General features: G+C 34.3%; 1 protein-coding gene across 1 annotated transcript; it reads right to left on the bottom strand.

Moving 5' to 3' along the window:
- Positions 1-18,810, bottom strand: LOC106069496 (sodium/myo-inositol cotransporter 2-like). The gene is made up of 16 exons (XM_056042841.1): positions 18,645-18,810; positions 14,711-14,858; positions 14,194-14,262; positions 13,795-13,899; positions 12,934-12,993; positions 12,437-12,541; positions 9,264-9,369; positions 8,653-8,733; positions 7,695-7,900; positions 6,914-7,049; positions 5,610-5,868; positions 4,239-4,407; positions 3,832-4,053; positions 2,555-2,684; positions 1,053-1,142; positions 1-344 (listed from the first exon to the last, which is right to left on the bottom strand). The coding sequence occupies exons 2-16, from the start codon at positions 14,801-14,803 to the stop codon at positions 145-147; spliced, it is 2,031 nt and encodes a 676-aa protein (XP_055898816.1). The 5' UTR covers positions 14,804-14,858; positions 18,645-18,810; the 3' UTR covers positions 1-144.
- Between the last annotated feature and the right edge of the window lie 2,274 nt (positions 18,811-21,084).

Here is a 21,084-nt window from a genome sequence, read left to right as displayed (position 1 = left end):
ATTTCAGAAAACACTGCACTAATTGGATCCCATTGCATTAAAAAGGAAAATTGATGTTCTAAAGTCTGCGTATAGAATGTAAGCAAATTGCTTTAAATCTCACAAAACTAGTTTTTGATTGTTGTCTAATTAAGGCAGTGAATCTCAATGGAAGAATCCATACAAAAAAACTGCTGTGGAAATAAGTACACCTGAAAGTATGCCTGTAAGTATGCGATACTTAGGAAGCTCCTCTATAGAAATCATATCACATTCATCCATCTTTTGATTCACTAAACGTGCTCGACTAGCTGAATCGATACCCCAGATCCAATTACAAACATGACGTGGACATGAAACTTTGGCTGTGAAGGTATACAAAAAATTCATACAAGTCACAAAATTATAACTCTACATTTATAAAATAGAGCACATCATTTTAAAACATTAACCACGAATTGCAAAATAAGTCACTAAAAATTTTCTTTTATAACAATAAAGATAATAATAAAATCTATATATTTTTTAGTAACTTGTTACGGAACATTTTCTCTATATGATACCTCTAACAACCAACTAAAATCATACTTTTTCTTTACAAATAGAAAGTCTATTGTGTGTATAGTTTATACTTTGAATTTATTCCATTTTTATAAAGCTGAAAGTTTGTTAAGTAATTAGATTTAGGATGGATGTTTAATGAAAAGTAACACCGTAGAAAAGGTTAACAGTGATTGCCAAGATGTCCTCCTGACAACATCATTACAAAAGACAGAAGGCACAAACTCCATACAAGTGTTGATATTAAAGTTATCTCAATACTACTCAACTCTTACGCCTATTTTATGTTACATCTTTATTTGCTATATCTGTAGGTTGTTTTGAAATTCTACATAAGTGAGCAGAAGTCTTTAGATTACAACTACACAACAAAATGCAAACATTCTAAGGACATTGTACAAGTTTGAAAATGTTAAAAAAGTTACTAATTCAAAATGAATTTGCAATGAGTCTCATGACCTAATTTATCAAGAACTTTCTCAAGAATGTTTATTTCAATGCCCTCTACTCACATTCAACTCTTTGATCTGGTTCATATTTGTTCTCTTTGAGTTCCATGACTTCTTTGCTATCTTCTGACAGAGCCATACTTGTTAAACCATCTGTGCATTTATTTAAAAAACAATCAATATATGTTATTTAAAAATAATATTTGTACTCTGTGTGAGAATATATTATATATATATATATATATATATATATATATATATATATATATATATATATATATATATATATATATTATATTTTAATTTAACCCCCAAAATCATCTTCTTGGCTTTCTAAAAAAAATGTATAATTTGGTATTGCTGGTTCTCAACATCAATAGACAGCAAATATCCTAAATAGTTCTGAACTAAAACTGATAACTGTAAATTCAAGTTCCACATTAACAGATGTAGACATAATTGTTTCTAATTTACATAAATGACTATTTGCTAAGCTCTAGAACAAAAGGAAGACGAACAATACAGAACAATAAAAAAACAACACAAGATTCTGAAATACATAGAAGGAAGAATCTAACTGGAGTATGTCACTCCATCCTGAAAATCGCTTATAACACTATAACTAAGAAGTAATTTCATGGTAAACCTCTGACTTTAAATCAAATCTAGTCACCAGGAGTTGTACCTACTGCTTGAAAATTATTAGTGTTATATTGCTAGCTGCACCACAATTTGAACAGCTTATTTTATTTTTTACTAACTGATCAAAAGGAAATCTACTGCCAAAGAAAGACATAGAAGGCAAAAAGAGAACAATATGTAGATCAAAAACGTTTTTAAGATTTTGCGATTTGTTTTTAAAGACTTGTGGATAATTTCAATAGGGAGATATTGGCTGACAAGTGCTTAGTGGGGAAAGTTAAAAATCAATGAAAAACTTTAAGGATATCACTAGATAGATCAAACATTTTTTTTTACAAATAAAAAAAGCAGTTGAGAATTCCCTATCAAACAATGTTGCTATTTAACACTAGTTTAAACAATACAAGTAATAATATCCTGTATGAGATGCTGTACTTCAAGAAAACATGAAATAACAAGACTGTGTGTAAAACTTGAAAAAAGATTTTATAGCATGTGAATAAAATATTCACATTTGACAAAGTAACATCAACATGAAAATACTAAATTTAGAAACTTTTCAGAAAAGTAGATACAAATTTTTAGCACGAGTAACAATAATAAATAATACTCAGATAAATAAGTCATTTTCTTATTCGAAACACTTGGACAAAAAACTGCTTTATAAATGTTTTTAAAAAAATGTTTGTAAAATGTTTTACATGTTTCAGATATTCCTTTAAAGGTAAAGTCTAAACCTCCCGCAGGATGACAGCAGCCAGGATATGAACACATGACCATCGACAAGTCCAAACGACAGTCCAGAGCGCATACAGCACAACCAGGCAGCCACCAGACAGATAACACCCATGAATACACATAACATGTATTAATCTTTTTTTTTTGTGTAAGATTATTTGCAACTTATATAAGATTTATCTCACCATTGGCCAGAACTTTATTCATCTCTGCCTCAACAATATCTTTGACGCTATCTGTTCTACCAGCAAGCCAATCTTCAATGTTAAGTCTTTTCTTGTTGCTATTTCTTGTTTGCCAAGTTAACCGTTGCAGCTAAAATACAACACAAGGGCAATATGAAACAGCTTCAAAATGTTCAAATATTAAAAAAATTGTTTTTAAAAATAGATGTGATTCAGATAATTCATTGAAGACTAAATAGTGAAGCACTGTTTTGTTTTTTTTTAACTTTCAAAGGTACTTTCTAACAGCCCTCATAAGAAAAAGCATTGATTGCTTTTATGCTATTTGTCAGCCTATTAAATTTATTTAGCAAGGTAAAAATAAAAAATGCAGATGATGTTTAAAATGATCCTTCAGAAATAAAACTAAATGGGTGATTGAAAATTTAGCATTTTTGTCTATGTTATGCAATAGCTGTAAATGCTTTTATGGTCCTCTAAAAGGACGCTCTTTTATTTTAAAATATTGTGTATTTTAAGCACATAAACATTTTTAAAACATGATAAAAAGAAATTTCATTTTATGCACAGTCTTATTTTGTTTGTGGTGTGTACTGTTGTGACTCTCATTTTACAATCATTTTGATCATCTTTAAAACTTTATTAAATAGCATACAGCTACTTATGATCTTTAGAAAGCAGTAACTTTTGTTTGTATATTGTCTAACCATATGTGTAAAAAAAATTTTAATTCGATATTCCAGGCTTTACTTGATGATGGTTCTCTGACTGAATTCAGTGTGAAGCATGAACCAAACTGAGAGACAAACTTGGACTTTGTGGACTATGGAGCATTCTTCAGCAATACAATTAAATGTATACAGTAGGTGATGGAGAGCCTTGATAGGGACACACTCAAAATCAGCCCCAAATAAATCTTGATAAAACTTGTTATGGGTATTGGCTACAGGTCAACAAATACCCACGTCAACATTGTTTATACAAAGCTTGAACAAACAGTTACCCAGTATGGGAGGATCTAAGTTTTAAGTAAGTTTTTTTTTTTTAAATTCTGTTTAATTAACAACATTTAGAAAATGTACATTTAAGTCTATAATCTTCTCTTATTTTGTAGTGACATGTACTTTGGTAATTCTCTTGCTGTACCAATAGCACAATTTGTGAAGTATCTTCATTTCTCTTTTTCACAATGGGCACAATTTTGAGTTTTCCTTTAAAAATTAAATTAAATAAAACTAATGAGTAGAAACTCCCATTTATTAAAAAAAGTTACTCACACATCTTGAATCAAGAGGTTTCGTTATCAAACTGATGACTGCTGCAGACAGTGCTGTGAGCGCACATAAAAATATAGAGAAATAGAGGTAATGAAAGTTTTTCACCAAGTCTGGGGTTGGGTCTGGCTCTGGACTACCACAGTCTGGTGTCTTGAAAGAATACTGAATGGCAAAACGTATAATGCCAGTAACAAATCCTATGAGCAAACCAAAGAATGCTCCCTGAAATTCAAAGGAAATCAAAATCACAATTTAGATAATAATGTGAAATAATTTTAAATCTCGAAAGATTTATTTACTAATTTTTTTATTTTTGTCTTTATAAGCCTAATGTGTCATATATAGGAAAACTATGCCAACTATTTTCAGATTCTCTCATTTTTTTTAAAAATTTAAACACTACCTACCTTTTCATTTAGCCTCTCCCAAAATATGCCCAGTACAAAAATAGCACATATAGGTGGTTGAAGAAAGCTGGCCACTTCTTGAACATAGACATATAGTTGTGTCCCTTGGCTAGCTTTCAATACAGGAATCCAAATAATACTGACTAGTACAAGAACAATGACAAACACCCTGCAAGCAATTACAAATCATTAAGCATTGCACTGAAGTTCAACTGTCAAATACAGAGTAGCTTACATTTAATATTTCATGAGGGGGGGGGGGGGGGAGGAGTCACAAGTCAGAAATGATTTTTAGTAAGGACTAAATTATTAGATTCATCCAGAATTAGTCTTACTGTAAAACTGTGGCACTGTTCCATCCAAACTAGGTTTAAATCAACACACATATAGCTATATTAATAACAAAATCTATTCATGAAAGGTATACAGTGTGTTTCAGAGAAGCTTATTTTTGAATTGAGAGGGAAGTGTGTTCATATTAGGGGTCCACTTGATTTTACATTAGGAGGCGTGGTGGCTGAGTGGTAAAGCGCTTGGCCTCTGAATCAGGAGTCCTGGGTTCAAATCCTGGTGAAGACTGGGATTTTTAATTTCGGGATTTTTGGGTGCCTCTGAGTCCACCCAGCTCTAATGGGTACCTGACATTAGTTGGAGTAAAGGCGGTTGGGCATTGTGCTGGCCACATGACACCCTCGTTAACCATAGGCCAAAGAAACAGATGACCTTAACATCATCTGCCCTATAGCCCACAAGGTCTGAAGGGGGAACTTTACTTTTTTTTTACTTGATTTTTCATGAGGGGAGAAGAGATTTCTTTTTTTAAACTGTATGTACATAAGGTGTGACTATCTATATATTATTTGATGGCCAGATTGGATTATTGTTGAAAATGTTATCAGTTTATGTTGAAATCATCCAAAAAGTGGTCTCATTGTATTGAGAGTGTTTTCTAGCTGTCTGAACAAAGTACCTCAATCACTGTCTGCATGTGATTGGATTGCTGCTTGCAAGCCTGTCTCTGCCACAAGCCTAACTTCTAGTCAACCGCCCGAGATGGTTTCATATATAGGCGGTTTGAGACAGGTAGAGAGAAAGACAAAGAGAGACACACAGAAATAAAAAAAAAATTGGAGTAAAAAAAAACAAATGAAATCTCCAATGGGAAGTTTTGAATATATTTGATTGTTGCAAAAAAGTATCTAATTTAAAATGTATGTAGATATTCCAAAGGCCTGAATAAAACATTATATTGTTAGATTACTCCAAAGATTGAGAATGAATGATGAGTCACAAGGTGTCATATTACAACTCTTTACAAATATTATACACAGAAATATCCATAAACTTTAATTATAGGGACTACTCACACACCTGCCAACAATCATAACTTCCAGCTCTGAAGCTTTCTTTCTAATGTGTGTCCAGATATCCATTGCAAAAATTGTGCTGCTGCTGTTAAATATAGATGTCAGTGAGGACATCAGTGCCGCTAACATGACGGCCAGCATCATGCCACGCGCACCAGCAGGCAGAAGCTCAATGACCAATGTCGGATAAGCAATATTGGTACAGCCCTTGGAACTGCCACAGATCTTTTCACACTCCAGTGGATCAGCACAGCCAACAGTATCTAGAAGAAAAAAAAGAACTGATGTAAGTATTCAGATAAAACTAGCAGATTTAATCTATTACTGAGTCAACCCAACTCTAATGGGTACCTAAATCATTTTAGAAAGTAAAGCCAACAGTATCTAGAAAAAAAAAAGTACTGATATAAGTTATATTATGCTGATAAAAACTAGCACTTTAACAGTTGGCCATAGATATGAGCTTTACATCATTCCCACCATGTATCACCATGGTCTGAAAGGAATACCTTTACCTACATCTACTAGAAACTCGTGTCTTATTTAAGAACAAAAGTACTGTGCAAAAAAAAAATAGAGCAAATCTAAAGTTGTAGAGGGCACCAAGTTTTTGAGGCTAAGGTCAACTTGGCCGTCATGATGAGCCAACAGTTTGACAGGGACTGACCCAGAATGACATGAAATCCTAAATTTAATGCCATAAGTTTTCCAACTACATCATTATATTGAAACAGGTTGGATCATTCCACATGGGTCTAGCAATGAGTCATAGGGAACTTTTTAATTCATACCTTTAATGTAACTTAGATGTTCAAAACAACTTCATAGGGAAATGTTACCATGAGTAAATAAATACAAAAACATTTTGCAGGAAAACAGTGAACATGTCTACAAAGATTTTCTTTAAAAAAAAAAAACTGCGTGAATATAATTGATAAGGAAAGGTTGTAATAGCTCTTCAATTTTTTGTTTCAAATAGAATAAACAACAGCCAACCATATATAAAATATTGTCTTTGAGTCAGAAAAATCAATGCTGAGTACAGTACTTCACTAATGAATGTCTGGCAGAAATTCTGTGGAGAATAGTTTAAATGGAACTTGATACTTCCTGTTTGCTCAATTTGTGAAATGCTGTTGCAAATTCAAAAGACCTAAAGCACATGGCTCTGATGGTTTCCCGGAAGCAGTTTTTTAAATGGATGGTGGTATTGTCATAGAAAGGTGAACAGACTTTTTCTCATTATGCTTGGACAAATGTACTATACCACATGACCTAGTCAAGCACCTAAGAGACAGAAAAATTTACCTTTAAACAAAATTCTTGCAATCATTCCTGGAAAGACTAACATGAAGAGAGGAAGAACTTTCATAAAGCCACACAGCAGTGTCCCGCACTTGGCATGGGTGAAGTTTTTGGCAGCAAGTGCTCGCTGAACAATGACCTGATCAAATAGAAACAGTTTCAAGCTGTAATGAATGAGGTCAAGAAAAAAAAAAAGATTGAATTGAACACTTAAAGAAGCCGAATCTTTCTGCAGCAGCATGACAATACAGTTGAACAAAGTTGGAGATTTCAGACACTGGAACATGGGCTTTTTTTTTTTTTGGGGGGGGGGGGGGGGGGTGTATGGAAAAATTCAAATAAGCAAAATTAGATGAATGCAGAATTGAAAGTAATAGCCAGTTTCAATTCTAATTTCATTTATTTACTTAATTAAAATGCTGTTGTATACATCTTTGATATTTGCAATAACATTCAAATGGCTGAACAATAATAAACATGTTGTTTATTATAGAAGCATTATTAACAGAGTACAAGAGTTAAATATGTGGATCAATTAAACTAATTAAAATACTGAAATGGAAGCAGTCATATCATTAAATTTTTTTTATTAAAATTAAAAATTATTATTTTTTACAATTTTTTAATGTTTTAAGTTTAGCAGACAAAGTCTACTAACGTTAGATACATGTTTGTTAAATTAGATAGTTAGATAACCAATAGAAATATTCAATACAAAAATCTTTATTTCAGTAGAAAACAAATAATAAAATTATGTGTTTCTAAAAAGAGCAACGGCATGTACCTGATCTGAGCACCAATACCAGATTGAGTTGATGGTCAGTCCCAAAATGCCAGGCCATGGAAGATCACTGGATAATGGATCACGAAACAGATGCATGAAATCATCTCGAGGGTAGCCACAAGTGCCATTACTCTTTAAGAGACTTTCTGGTATGGCGTTAGGGTATTTCTCTACCATAGCATTGAAACCTCCAACTTCTACAAATGCTGATATGCAAGAAAATTTTTTTTACAATCAAACAATACCCACTAAGTCTGGGATTATGTTTTTATAATCATTGGATGAGAAATTGTAGACGTTCTTTTTTAAAATGGGTGTAGACAGAATGCAATGCTATCATTTTTTTTCTTCTGTTTTGGTTAAGGTGGTGATGTGGGATGTTTGTGGTATTAATTTGATGTAGATTCTCCCGATAACAATGATAACTATATTTACTACCACAAAACTGGACTTTGTCTTTGATGTCCTACTAACTGTATTAGATGTTTGCAGTAATTGACTAAGTCTTTAAAGTTTTTCTTGTCTGATTAACTGTATTAGATATTGGTAGTCCAAGTATTTCAACTACTAAAGCATCTGTATGGATAACTAAAACAGTCTTTTTTTTATCCAAGTCGCATCATTACCTGATTCATCATTTTCCTCAATGTCTAAAAATATTTTTTTTCAAAAGTCTTCGCATCAACAATCTGATTTTCGATTATAGAAGAAAGCAATGATATCATCCTACATTCTTAACCTCTTTCTGCAGTGAATAACTCAATGTATTTAGTATAGATATAGAAATATCTCTAATTTAATCAAAACAGTAATATAGTCCAGGCCAGCCTGTTCATAAGAAACCAGCATTGCTGATTAGATTCAAACTTTAAAAAAAAAAGAAAATTAATTTCAAGCAGGACAAAAAAAGTGTTACAAAATATATGTCCCTAGAGAAACAATAATAGGGGATATTTACCTCGAATCATTAAGACAGTAGCACCAACCAGCATAATAATAGTCTGGATTAAGTCTGTCCAAATGACAGCTGTTAAGCCTCCTGACAAATACACAATAAAGATTAGTAAGCCTTGAGAATATCTGTGACCAGTAATGTTATTAATTTGATTTTTGTCATAGGTCCTTTATTTCTAATATGATAATTTGAGAAAAAAAATCACATATAAAAAAGATCACCCTTTCAGAATTATGATCTATGGAGATAGATGATGAAAAGCTCATATGGCCAACCTTAATGAAGGTGTCACATGGCCAGCTCAACAACCAACTCTCTTTACATCCCAAATGCATTTCAGGTACCCAAAAAAGGGGCATCCTAAAAATCCTGAAGTTCAAAGACCACAAAAAGAGATGACCTTTACATCTGAAAGGGGAACTTAATGTTGTAGTTTGTGTAGTTAAATCAAAAATTTTGCCCACAGAGTCTCAGGGGAAGTGAAATAAAAGACTCCTTTATCTGGTTTTAATCATTGATAAATATATATAAAATATTTTGTAAGTCCAAGCATATGTGCATGTATTAGTGCCATAACAGTTATCTCTGTTGGAAAGGAGATAAAGTTCCATTACCTGTAATAGTAAAAATGGCAGCAATTCCTAACAGAAGGGACACTGCTCCATACATATCCCAATTTAATGACTGTTCTATAAATATAATTCCAGCATAGAGATCTGCCTAGTGACAAATATAATTAACTTAGTTTATTTCATTGATTTATTCAAACATTCAACATTTTCATTTAGCAAATATGACTAAAAGAACTCTCAAAACCCTATTTTTATCAATAAAAGAAAACAACAACACATGTGACTATTCTGTGACTATGGTTTATGAATTACAACACTAGATATTAGACTGATCCATCTTGCCTTTATGCATACAATGTCTATCCTTTTTATAGGAGGTTTGTTAATTATGAAATTATCTGGATGTGATAAGACATTTCTTCTATTCTTAACACTGATTTTCTTTTATTCAAGCTATTATACTATAAAGGGTAAATTAAACAGAATTTAGAATACATTGTTGGTTTGCCAATCTATGTAAGGTCTAAGAATATTTTCTTTCTTGCCATTAGATTCATTTTTACATGAATGAGACAAGGTTAAGAGCTATGATAATTCCCTTATGTATTAGTGTCAGCAGGTCAATAACCTCAGAAATATCAATATTTTTAGAGGTCTCAGAGCACTACTACACAAGTTGAATGTAAATCATTGTTATCTCTGGATCAGTTCATTCTCTGACCTCATTTTACATAGAATCACAAGTATCTTTACTAACAAGACAGTGGTTTATGCTATCTGGCTAACAACTGTAACATATTTACGATCAGGAAAACATTTCACGGTCTTACTAAGTTGAAAAAAAAAAAAGCCCAAAGATTGGAATGGTTCTTATCACTAAGCAGTTTCCAAGTTAATAAAACCATTCCAGTATTAAAACAGGGGTAGTCTTCACATTTTTGTTTTACCCTGAAAGATAGTTTGAAAGGTTCATTGTACCTAGTTCAATGTTATTTTTAAAAATCATAAATGGTATGCTAGTTCAAGGTTATGTCAAAGAGTTAAAAAAAAAAAAAAAGAGACAGGCTTGTTTTGCATTTATTTCTATCAACATTGAGTTTTTTTATTGCCAGTTAACAATGGCCACCAAAAGCATCTACTCTCCACCCTCCATGTCCTCAGAATGACAGCTATTGAAATAAATGTGTGAAAAGAACAAAATGATGCATTGTGCAGGACATAGTGTCAATAATGACACCTTGTACCAGGCAAAACAAATGTAAAAATAAAAAAAGGGAGGGGAGATTATAAAATTTGGATCAGCTAAGATAAGAATCATGGGCGTAGCCAGGATTTTTTTTCGGGGGGGGATTTTTTTTTCTCCCCCCCCCCCCCCCGCCCCCCTTTTCGCGAAAAAAAATATTTGTATATATGTGTGTGTGTGTTCATAATCTTTATTACATTCTGACCCTTCATTCTTTTGGAACACGTTTATTGTGCCCTAGAATAGGTTCTTCCTGGAGTTAGTGAAAAAAGTTGTTGACTCCCCGCCATTGCCAGCAAGGGGCTCTGGGGGAGCTCTAGGAGCTCACCCTAGAGCGGGGCGGAGCCCCACCGCCAAGCACTATTTCTGGCATAGAATGTCAACAAAATGCATATTCTGAGGTATCTACAGTGCATTTTCCTGCTATTTAAAAGTCTTATTTCAAAAATTTATGTGCTGTTTTTACTGACTAAGACCCTGCCGCGCCGTTCGGCGCATTTGCCGTCAAGCTGTTTCCACAAAAATCTGTCACTGGTAATTTCTGAAGCCTCTTCCCACCTGCTCCGAGGACCTTCATGAATGTCTGGCGCCAAGTTGTACTAGGATGTCATCGCAACTCTTATTATGCGTAATTTATTTTGTCGGAGAACATGTCCCCCAAACCTCATGCGACGCTCTGTCACAATTTTACTAAGGGGTCGACTCCCAGTTCCGCATAGGATTTCCTTGACTTAGACCCGATCTCAATAACTAACTCCTAAAATCTGTCTTAGCCATCTTTGTTGAGCCACATTTAGTGTTTTTCAATTTCGGCAGATGACTATTCACTGCACTTTATTAATGGAGCCCCGCCACTGGTAGAAATGTAACCTTTCTTGGATACGCTCTTGGAATTGGGTGAATGTAGTTTGCTTTAGATTTTATATCGAGAAATGAAATTTTATCGTCAAAATAATCTGTTAGAGGTTTTAAACTAAAAATCTCAGGACTTTGTTGTAGTTTTTAAATTCAAAACCCCATTTAGCTACTATCATAGAATTTGATAACTGTAGTTTGCTTTAGAGTAATATTGAAGATAGAGGTTTTCCACCTCAAAACGCTCTGTAGGGGGATTTTAAACTCAAAACCATCTAGAGGAAAAACCTCTAAAAAAAAAAACCCCAATTCGCTTGGCTACGCTCAAATAATTTTAGTGTGTAATTTGCTTTTTTTTTGTATTGAAGAGGTATTTTTTAGCATCAAACCCTTGTGAAGAGGGATATGAACTCAAAACCCCTTTTGGCAACGCTCAAAGCATTTTGAGTGCGTAATTTGTTTTGTTTTTTTACATTAATGATGTATTTTTTAACTTCAAACCCCGCTGGCGGGGGGTTTAAACTCAAAACCCATATGGCTACGCTCTTAGATTTTAGAGTGTGTAATTTGCTTTTTTTTTTTTTATTGAAGATGTATTTTTTAGCTTCAAACTCCACTGGAGGGGAGTTTAAACTTAAAACTGAGTCAAAACCCATTTAGCTACGCTCATAACATTTTGAGTGCATGATTTTTTTTTTTTCATATTGAAGAGGGGGTCTATCGTAAATTTTGGAGGGGTTTTAAAATCAAAATCTTCTTTAACTGTGCACTTGGAATTTGGGGATTATCATTTGCATTTTGTGTGTGTTTTGTTTTATAGAAGAGGGGGATTTAACTGCAAAACCCCTGGTAGGGGGTTTTAAACTCAAAACCCCCTGGTAGTGGTTTTAAACTCAAAACCCCTTTGGCTGCGCTGGGGCAAGTGATGGTTTAGTATTAAAATCTTACCTAAAATAAAGAAAATCAAAGCAAAAAATCAGTCACTAAAGTCCGTCTCCCCCCCCCCTGGGGGGGGGGGTGTTGAACCCCAAAACACCCCCCCTGGCTACGCCCATGATAAGAATGACTTCCCCTACTCATTGAACTACAAAGCTTAATATAGATGAAGATGACTCACAGATATCTTAGTAAATATGTACATCAATAAAGTCAACACAGAGAGAAAGATTTGAATTCTCTGGCCACCAAACCTGCGTTGTAAATACTGAGGCATTGTAAAAATCTGCATATAAAGAGAAAGGGGATTCTATCAAGTTAAAAAAAACAAACAAGAACTAATCATGTTGATAACAATTTAGAAACAAATTATCCTTTACCCTTCATTTATATAACAAAACAGCATTAACTATTTGGCTATATGGACTTAAGTGCTTATCAGTCAAGACAAGAGACTTAGATAACAAGATGTCTTAGAGTTTAATTAACTCAAACACATTAATATATAATATATATGCATATATGCGTGTGTGTGTGTGTGTGTATCAAATGCAATTTGTTAGAAATTTATTGCAAAAAGAAAAAAAATTAGCATTTGATGAAAGGAATAAAAATAAATGCAGAATTCAAATGAACAATAATAACAATAAACTTTTTTTTTCAAATTAAGTGACTCACCCCTGAGGCAATGTAAACGGGAAGGAATATGTAAGCCAACAATACAAGAACCAACATGGCCTGGAAAGAGAGCAATGTGACACATCTGACTAAACTAATGTAGAGATCTATCCTTTTTATACACTGTAATGTGTAAGACCGATACCAATTTTAAACTTGCCCACCCCTACACTTGAATTTTTCAAAACAATAATTCCCAAATTGTTATATGTCCGCAAAGCAGATGTTTAGTTGACTGTATAAAAAAAAATTAAAAAAAAAAAAGGTCTGATGCAATTTTTTTGCATTTTCATTCAATGATAATGAAGAGAATAGTGAGTTATGTATACAATAAAACTTCATTGAAGTTTATCAATTTATAATCAATAAATTATGGTGTTTTATTAAGTCTTGTTTGTAGCAGCATGCAAATAAAGGAATGTATCATGAATGGCAACATAGTTATCTATAGACATCACAAAATAGGCTATTACACGACTAAGCCCCCATCTGAAATGTAGAATGACCTTTTGGCACAGCCATTTTGGCATAAAATGTTTAAGTCACATTATATATGTTCATTTCATTAAAACCGTTAACCATTGAAATGACATCCCCCGAGCTCACACCACACAACCAGGCAGCCATCCATAGCTAGCAATACGGGTTCATCAAATAGTTAAATTTGTTTAAACTATTTTTTGGTGGGTTTGGGGCTATATATGCTATAGTACAGTATAGTGAAAAAAACAAAGTTTATTATAAAGATATGTGTTTTATATCTAATCGCCAGAACCTCTAGCGCCAAAACAGCCATCGCTGCAAAACAAGGGCGCCACAATGTTGCGTACCCCACCTGAACACCTTAAGAGGATGACCTACATTCAGTTCATAATTCGCTATGGAAATACCAGCAGCTGCTCCGGAACCAGCCAGACCAACAAAATGTAAACTGCCAATGTTACTGGCAAACAGCGAGGCTCCAACCTAAGAAAATAGATAAATCCTGTCAATCACATCTACACTACACAGTCTCTTAATATCCTTTACTAATGATATACTAGACACACTGACTAATAATATACTAGACACACTATCAGACAGATAAAAAAAAGTATTACAATTAACAAAATCATGTTAAAATGTCTTTGATATTATTTGTATTTCTTAAGAATATTTTAAAACTAAAATAATTAATATGTCCCATTAGATAAATTTTATTTGAAAGAAATTAAATTTATATCCGAATTAGTCTAGTCTCTAGATTTTAGATAATCTTACTGGTATCCAGTGCATATTGCGTCCAGCCAAGAAGTACCCTCCAGCGCTGCCACGGTTTTGTCGAGAAGTCTGAAAAACAGTAATTTAAGTTTTCTTTATTTGTGCTCAAACTATGTAATAGTTTTGAAAATTACAACAGAAATTAAAGCTTTTGAGGTGCATGTATCCAAAAGGCAGTGGAACCAAAGGTAGACAACGAATATGATGGATTGAGGATGTAGATGCAAAAATACCACAGCTTGGTGTTGGGGCATAGAGATGAAAGGCTTAAGAGAGATCTGCCACTGGGACAGATGAATGGAAGTGCATGTATCCACATATAGCACAATTTACTAACACTTGTTTAATTGCACATCACCTAAATGTGAAATTCATAAATTGCATACAATCTAAAAGTTTAATTTTTTTTTCAATTGTTCTAAAACAGGCTCTTAGTTTTTCGCATAGCTTTGTAAAAGACATTTCATGGCAGCTAATAAAATAAGCAGGTGCTACTAGACTTTCAAAAAGAAATTACCCATAATCCAACAAAAAGCACAAATGCAAAATATCCCACAATTACTACAATGTCACCAACATGAAGTTTGGTCCCACCAAATGTTTCCACCATTCTGTTTTAGCGCTCACTCAACATCGTTCTATAAAATCTACTGTAAATGTTTTATCTGTAACAAAAAAAAAAAGAAAATGTAACTATTAACAAAAAAAAAAAAAAAATCGTTTGCAAAGTCACTAAAGGTCACATAATAGTAAAAGTGATATGTTCATGGGGTGCGAGACAGAATCTGAATCATGTGTGGTAAGTATTTTAGAAATTGAACATAGAATTGAAAAGAAAAATCCTTGCTGTTATATATTAGATATCAATGGATAGAAAGAACTGACAATAAAGAAAAATGTCTATTAAAAGGAAATAAAATATTTAACTAGAATCCTGTACTTCTTTTAATTTAGATATAAATAGAATGAAGATGGACAGAATATTGATTTATGTCACAGATGCCATTATAGATTTATTTGTATATTTCACATTTAAAAGCTTATGTGTAAATAGAAATATAAACCCTTGACTGAGCCTCAGGAATTACCCCACAAATCTAGATCCTTAACAGCGCCTCAGGTTTTACCCGAGACGTAATTATGATGTTGCAAATCTATTGGTTGATTTGAAAATAAATAAAGACATTTTTTTAAAAGAGTGAGCGCCAGAGAATTGACGAGGGAAAAAGAAGGCCAGTCGATGAAAGAATGTCCTAGTAGATAGTCATGTTTCTAAGAGCTCTGATTTAAAGCCTTTGTAATGTTTTTTTTTGAGCTTGTTGATCTGTAACTTGTACATAAGCTGTACTTACGTTTTATATTTAAATAAAGTTCCAGAGTAGTGTTTTAACAAAGAATCTTTTATTGTGAATCCTAGATCGTCATTTATTCAACTATTTTAATTCAAGTGAAATCCCCGGCACCACAACACACGTTGTGACATCTTGTGTTGTGACAATTTAGATGAAATTTAGCTAATAATTTAAAATAGAGCTAGATATTGCATAGAATACTACATTGATAGTATATTGTTAGGCAGTTCTGCACTGTGTTTTATGCAGATAAGTCATACGGAGGTAACGCTCAAATAATGAACTCAAATAATAGCATAAGTGAAAGGCCAACAATATAATAAGTTTAGTCGATGCGGTAACAAATATAAACCAAAGACCTATAGATACTATATAGGCAGAGGAGTAAAGCTTACTAATGATATTTTATAGATTATTATAGACTCTTTACTATTAATTAGATCTAATGTTATTAAGATCTTGTGCAAAGTTGTGCAAAGAACAACTCAAAACAATGCTGGGAGGGATTAAAGAAAATAACAGGCTGCGCCTCAAAACGAAAACAAATTTTAGTGGCTGATGATGAGAAATTCGCCAACGAACTAAATTATTTCTATTCTCGTTTTGACAAAGAAGATTTTGTTGAACTACACAAAGAACTTTTCAACACTCTGTCCAAAGGAAAACAAGAGCCCTACGTCAATTTTGTAACGGAGGATGAAGTGACATTGTTATTTAAGAGAGTAGACGTAACAAAAGCTTGTGGACCGGACAAAATTAGTGGCAAGCTGATCAAGCTATGTGCGGAGCAAATTTCTTCTATCTTCTGTCATATCTTTAACCAGTCATTGCAAACGTGCGTAATTCCAAACATCTGGAAAACTTCAGAAATCATACCAGTGCCTAAGAAACCAAAAATAGATTGCTTAAATGATTTCCGCCCAGTAGCACTAACACCTATTGTTATGAAATGTTTTGAAAAATATATTCTTAAACAACTTGTAGCAAAAGTCAATAACAGCCTAGACCCTCACCAATTTGCATACAAAGCAGCTAGAGGAACTGAGGATGCCATTCTATTGCTTTTGGACCAGCTTTATAAGCATCTCGATATACCCAAAACATATGCACGAGTCCTCTTCGTAGATTTCTCCTCGGCTTTCAATACCATACAGCCACATCTAATGATAAACAAACTGAGTAACTTAAATGTAAGCCCTTACTTGCAAGCATGGGTTCTAAACTTTTTAACCCAACGGCCCCAGTATGTTAAAGTCAACAACACCAAATCGTCAACTCGAGTACTATGTACGGGTGCTCCACAAGGTTGTGTACTTTCTCCTGTGCTATACACTCTTTACACTAATGACATAAGAAGCATCTATGACTCAGTTAAACTCATTAAATTCGCTGATGATACTGCCATAGTCGGTCTTATTTCAGGAGACGAAACTCAGTATCGAAGCTCGATAGAAGAGTTTACAAACTGGTGCACCGACAACTTTCTAGAACTGAATGTAACAAAAACTAAAGAACTTATAATAGATTTTAGAAAGAAAAAACAAACTATACGTGAACTGCAAATAAACACTACATCTATAGAACAAGTAAAGGCATATAAATATCTAGGCATTATCATCAACAACAAGCTTTCATGGGAAGACCACCTTGGAACTCTGACAAAGAAAACAGCCCAGCGACTCTTTTTTCTATACAAACTCAACAGTTTTAAATTAAATAAGAAGATCCTTGAGACATTTTACGGCGCGACTGTACAAAATCTGCTAACATACGGAATAAGTTGTTGGCAAGGCAACGCCTCATCTAAACTGTTGCAACGTCTAGAAAACATCATTAAAAAAGCATCAAAAATTACACTCACAACATTACCACATTTAAAGGAACTTTTTGAACAAACGTGCCTAAGAAAAATCGAAAAAATCTTGGAAGACAACGGCCACCCGCTCCATCAGAACTACGCCAGGTCGTCGCGAAGTGGGCGACTGCTGTCAATCAAAACAAGAACGGAGCGGTACAAAAACTCGTTCGTACCTCACTCGGTCAGACTCTATCACCGCCACTCATTGATCAGGGAACATGAAATGCACCAAGATACCTGTGTGTAGTCGCTGAATGAACTCTTTATGTTGTCTGTTGTATTTATGTGTATTTTTCTGTTGTGTTGTCTTTATATGAGAAACGAGTCCTTGTAATCACAACAAATTTCCGTAAGGATCAATAAAGCAGTCTTAGTCTTAGTCTTAGTCTTGATCTAGACTAGATAAGTAGTACTAGACTCTAGATTCTAATCTAGTAGTTCTGTAGTACTTGCTCAGTCACTGAGTTACTGTAGTCTCTAATCTAGATTAGACTAATACTGTAGACTGTAGAGTAACTAGTCTAGCTAGACTTGATATCTATCTTCCATAGATCATTAGAATCTAGGGATATTTTAAGGCGACTAAGGTCTACCTATCCAATCGGTCTAGTGCAAGGGGTTCTCAACCTGTGGGTCAGGACCCCCTTGGGGGTCGATTGACGATTTGCCAGGGGTCGCCAAAGACCATCAAAAAAGTCTATTAGTCTATTGCTGTGTGTGTGAGGGGGGGGGTCGGTCGTGCCAGAGTGGGGGATTGTAAAAAGGGGTCGTCGAGCTTAAAAGGTTGAGAACCGCTTGTCTAGTGACTCTAGTGACAGGAGTCAGTAGTGACACTCTAGTACTCTAGTCTTATGACTATAGTATAGTATAGAGGGCGGGGGCGCAATGGCTGAGTGCTTAATTTTAAGCGCTCGAACAGCTTCAGAACCTGAGGTCCTGGGTTCGAGTCTAGGTGAAGGCTGGGATTTTGGAATTTCGGGATTTTTAGGGCGTCCCTGAGTCCACCCAACTCTAATGGGTACCTGACTTTAGTTGGGGAAAATAAAGGCAGTTGGTCGTTGTGCTGGCCACATGACACCCTGCTCGTTAACCGTTGCCCATAGAAACAGATGACCTTAACATCATCTGCCCCATAGATCATTAGGTCTGAAAGGGAAACTAATAGTATAGAGGAGTCTATTAATATTACTACAGTACAGGCACAACAGTAACACTAACACTACTAACAGTGACATACTCACATAGATTTAGTCACTCACTCAAAGTCTGTATAGATCTAGATATAGTGACAATCTAGTCGATTCTAGTCCATGGCATAATCATAAGTTAAGTAAATAGGTACAGTAATACCATATAGTAGATCTAGACATCTAGATCTAATTACTAATATGCATATATACTATATAGATCTACTAGACGGTAACTAGATCTAGATCTATTTATTATAAGTATAGATTCTTACTGATTCTTAAATAGAATAGAGGTGATTCTAGAATATTCTAGATCTATCATTCTATCTAGTAATATAGGGTCTATATCTAATATATATAGATCTAGTAATTCTAGTTTAACTAGTTACAAACTATATTGTCAATATAGTAAAATATAGATCTAGATCTAGTTAATAATAATAGATCTATATAGAAATATAGAGTCTAGAGAATACTAATAGAGAATAGAGTCATAGAGTTCATAGAGAGGTCTAGACTCTACTAGTCTACTTCTACTAGAATAGTATACTAGATCTAGTGAATCTAGTCTAATTCTAGTAGTAGTAGTAGTAGTAGTAGATCTAGCTAGACTGTCTAGACCTAATAATATGTTACAATAGTTACATGTATATACTCACTATACTTAGTTAACTTAGTATCTAGATATATTATAATAATAAATTATATTCATATATTGTATTAATATTGTATAGATTCTAGTACTATACTATAGATCTAGATCTAAAATCTAGATCCTACTTAATCACTAAATCAGTATTATGTCTAATTACTATTAATCTAGAATCTAACTGATTCTAGATAGATCTAGAATTGCCGTGAATTTCAAACTGTGAATAGTGAATAGAGTCTAGATCTATATAGATCTAGATGTGTGTAGTACTCAAGTAGTCAAGTAGATGATCTAAAATCTAGTCCTAGAAATGTCCTAGATCTATTCTAGGGGTAATACTAATAGTAATAATAGTTTAGATAGTCTCGTAAACTAATACCTAGATCTAGAACTTGCTAGAAGTAGAAGAATTATTTTTTTTAGAATATTAGATAGAATCTAGAATCTATCTATGTCTGGAGTCTAGATCTATGTAAAGTATGTAGATCTATGTTCATGTTCCAGTTCATGTTCTAAGCGTGTTCAATGTTTTGTTTCTATCTTTCATGTAGCTAGCTAGTCTTGGATAGTCTTCGTACCTTACACACTGGCGGATCCGGGGGTGGGCTCCCCCTCCACACTTGTGGATCCGGGGGAGGCTCCCCTCTCGCCACACACTTAACCGACCTTGGGGGAGGCGGGCGAATTTTAGTATGAAATAACACAATTTGTATACCAATTCTTTACTACTAATAATAATATGAACTAGATCTATAGGCTATATTTATAGGCTATTTTAAATATATTTTAAACAGAAGAAATAAAAAGAAACACATTACGTTGGGCAGGTCACCTCGAAAGAATGCCAGAGAACAGACGAGCCAAGATTGTTCACCGTCAAAACCCAATAGGCAGACCACGAGTGCGGTGGCTTGATGACGTAAAGGCAGATCTACAACAGCTAAAAGCCCGGGCATGGAGACGTAGGCCTAAAGCCCAGGATAGATCAGAATTAAGAGATGTGCTGATGCAAGCCAGCATCGCCTCCACGGGCTGTAGCACCACTGGGATGGATGGATATTTTAAAATTATGTCGCCCCCTCCTCCTATGTTGGCTGATCTGGTGGGTTCTATACCGCCCCCCCCCCCCCCATCTTAGCCCTTCGAGCTGGGGGGGGGGGTCCAATTTTTGAGCAGCAGAAATTACAGTTTATTAAGAGAATTAGTTCTTCATCATCATCATATGTACCTTGATTTTCATCGTAAGGGTGCTGTGACAGTTTGCATAACCAAATCACTCTACTTTTCCCGGTCAGCAACTGTTCTTTCAAGGGAGAGGCTGATCCAATCTTTGTATGTTATCCAGCCAGCTTTTATTTGGACGACCCTTTCTTCGTGCTCCCTCCACTGTACCTTGAAGAATGACTACCTCTGTCTCGAAAGACAATGGGTTCGCCCTTGAGAAACTTTTAAGTAGGCCTATAAGTAGAACAATTGAGATGAAATTTGAGTCCAATTCCTAGTCGCATTATCCTCTAGCCTTTTCACAATCTCAGATTTTTACTTTTTGTATAAATAGCCTAACTTTCGGACACAATTTCACAATTTACACTCATCCTAAAAATTCTTAAAATTTAGAGAAGAATTTAATAAGCATAAGCCTACTTACAGTGGCGTAGCTAGGGTGGGGAGAGGAGGGAGGAGAATTTGAAGTGTGTGTGTTTCTATAATGACGGTGAGAAGTTAGCGATAAATTGGTGGCTATGCTGCAGTGTGAATGATGCAAGATAAACGTCACTGTCTTGGGTACACCAGGCGATTCCACTATGCTAGAGTGTAAGACATGTTTTTTATTGTTAG

The sequence above is a fragment of the Biomphalaria glabrata genome, chromosome 9 (assembly GCF_947242115.1).
Source record: "Biomphalaria glabrata chromosome 9, xgBioGlab47.1, whole genome shotgun sequence".
NCBI lineage: Eukaryota > Metazoa > Mollusca > Gastropoda > Planorbidae > Biomphalaria > Biomphalaria glabrata.
This window is presented reverse-complemented; position numbering and strand designations above follow the sequence as displayed.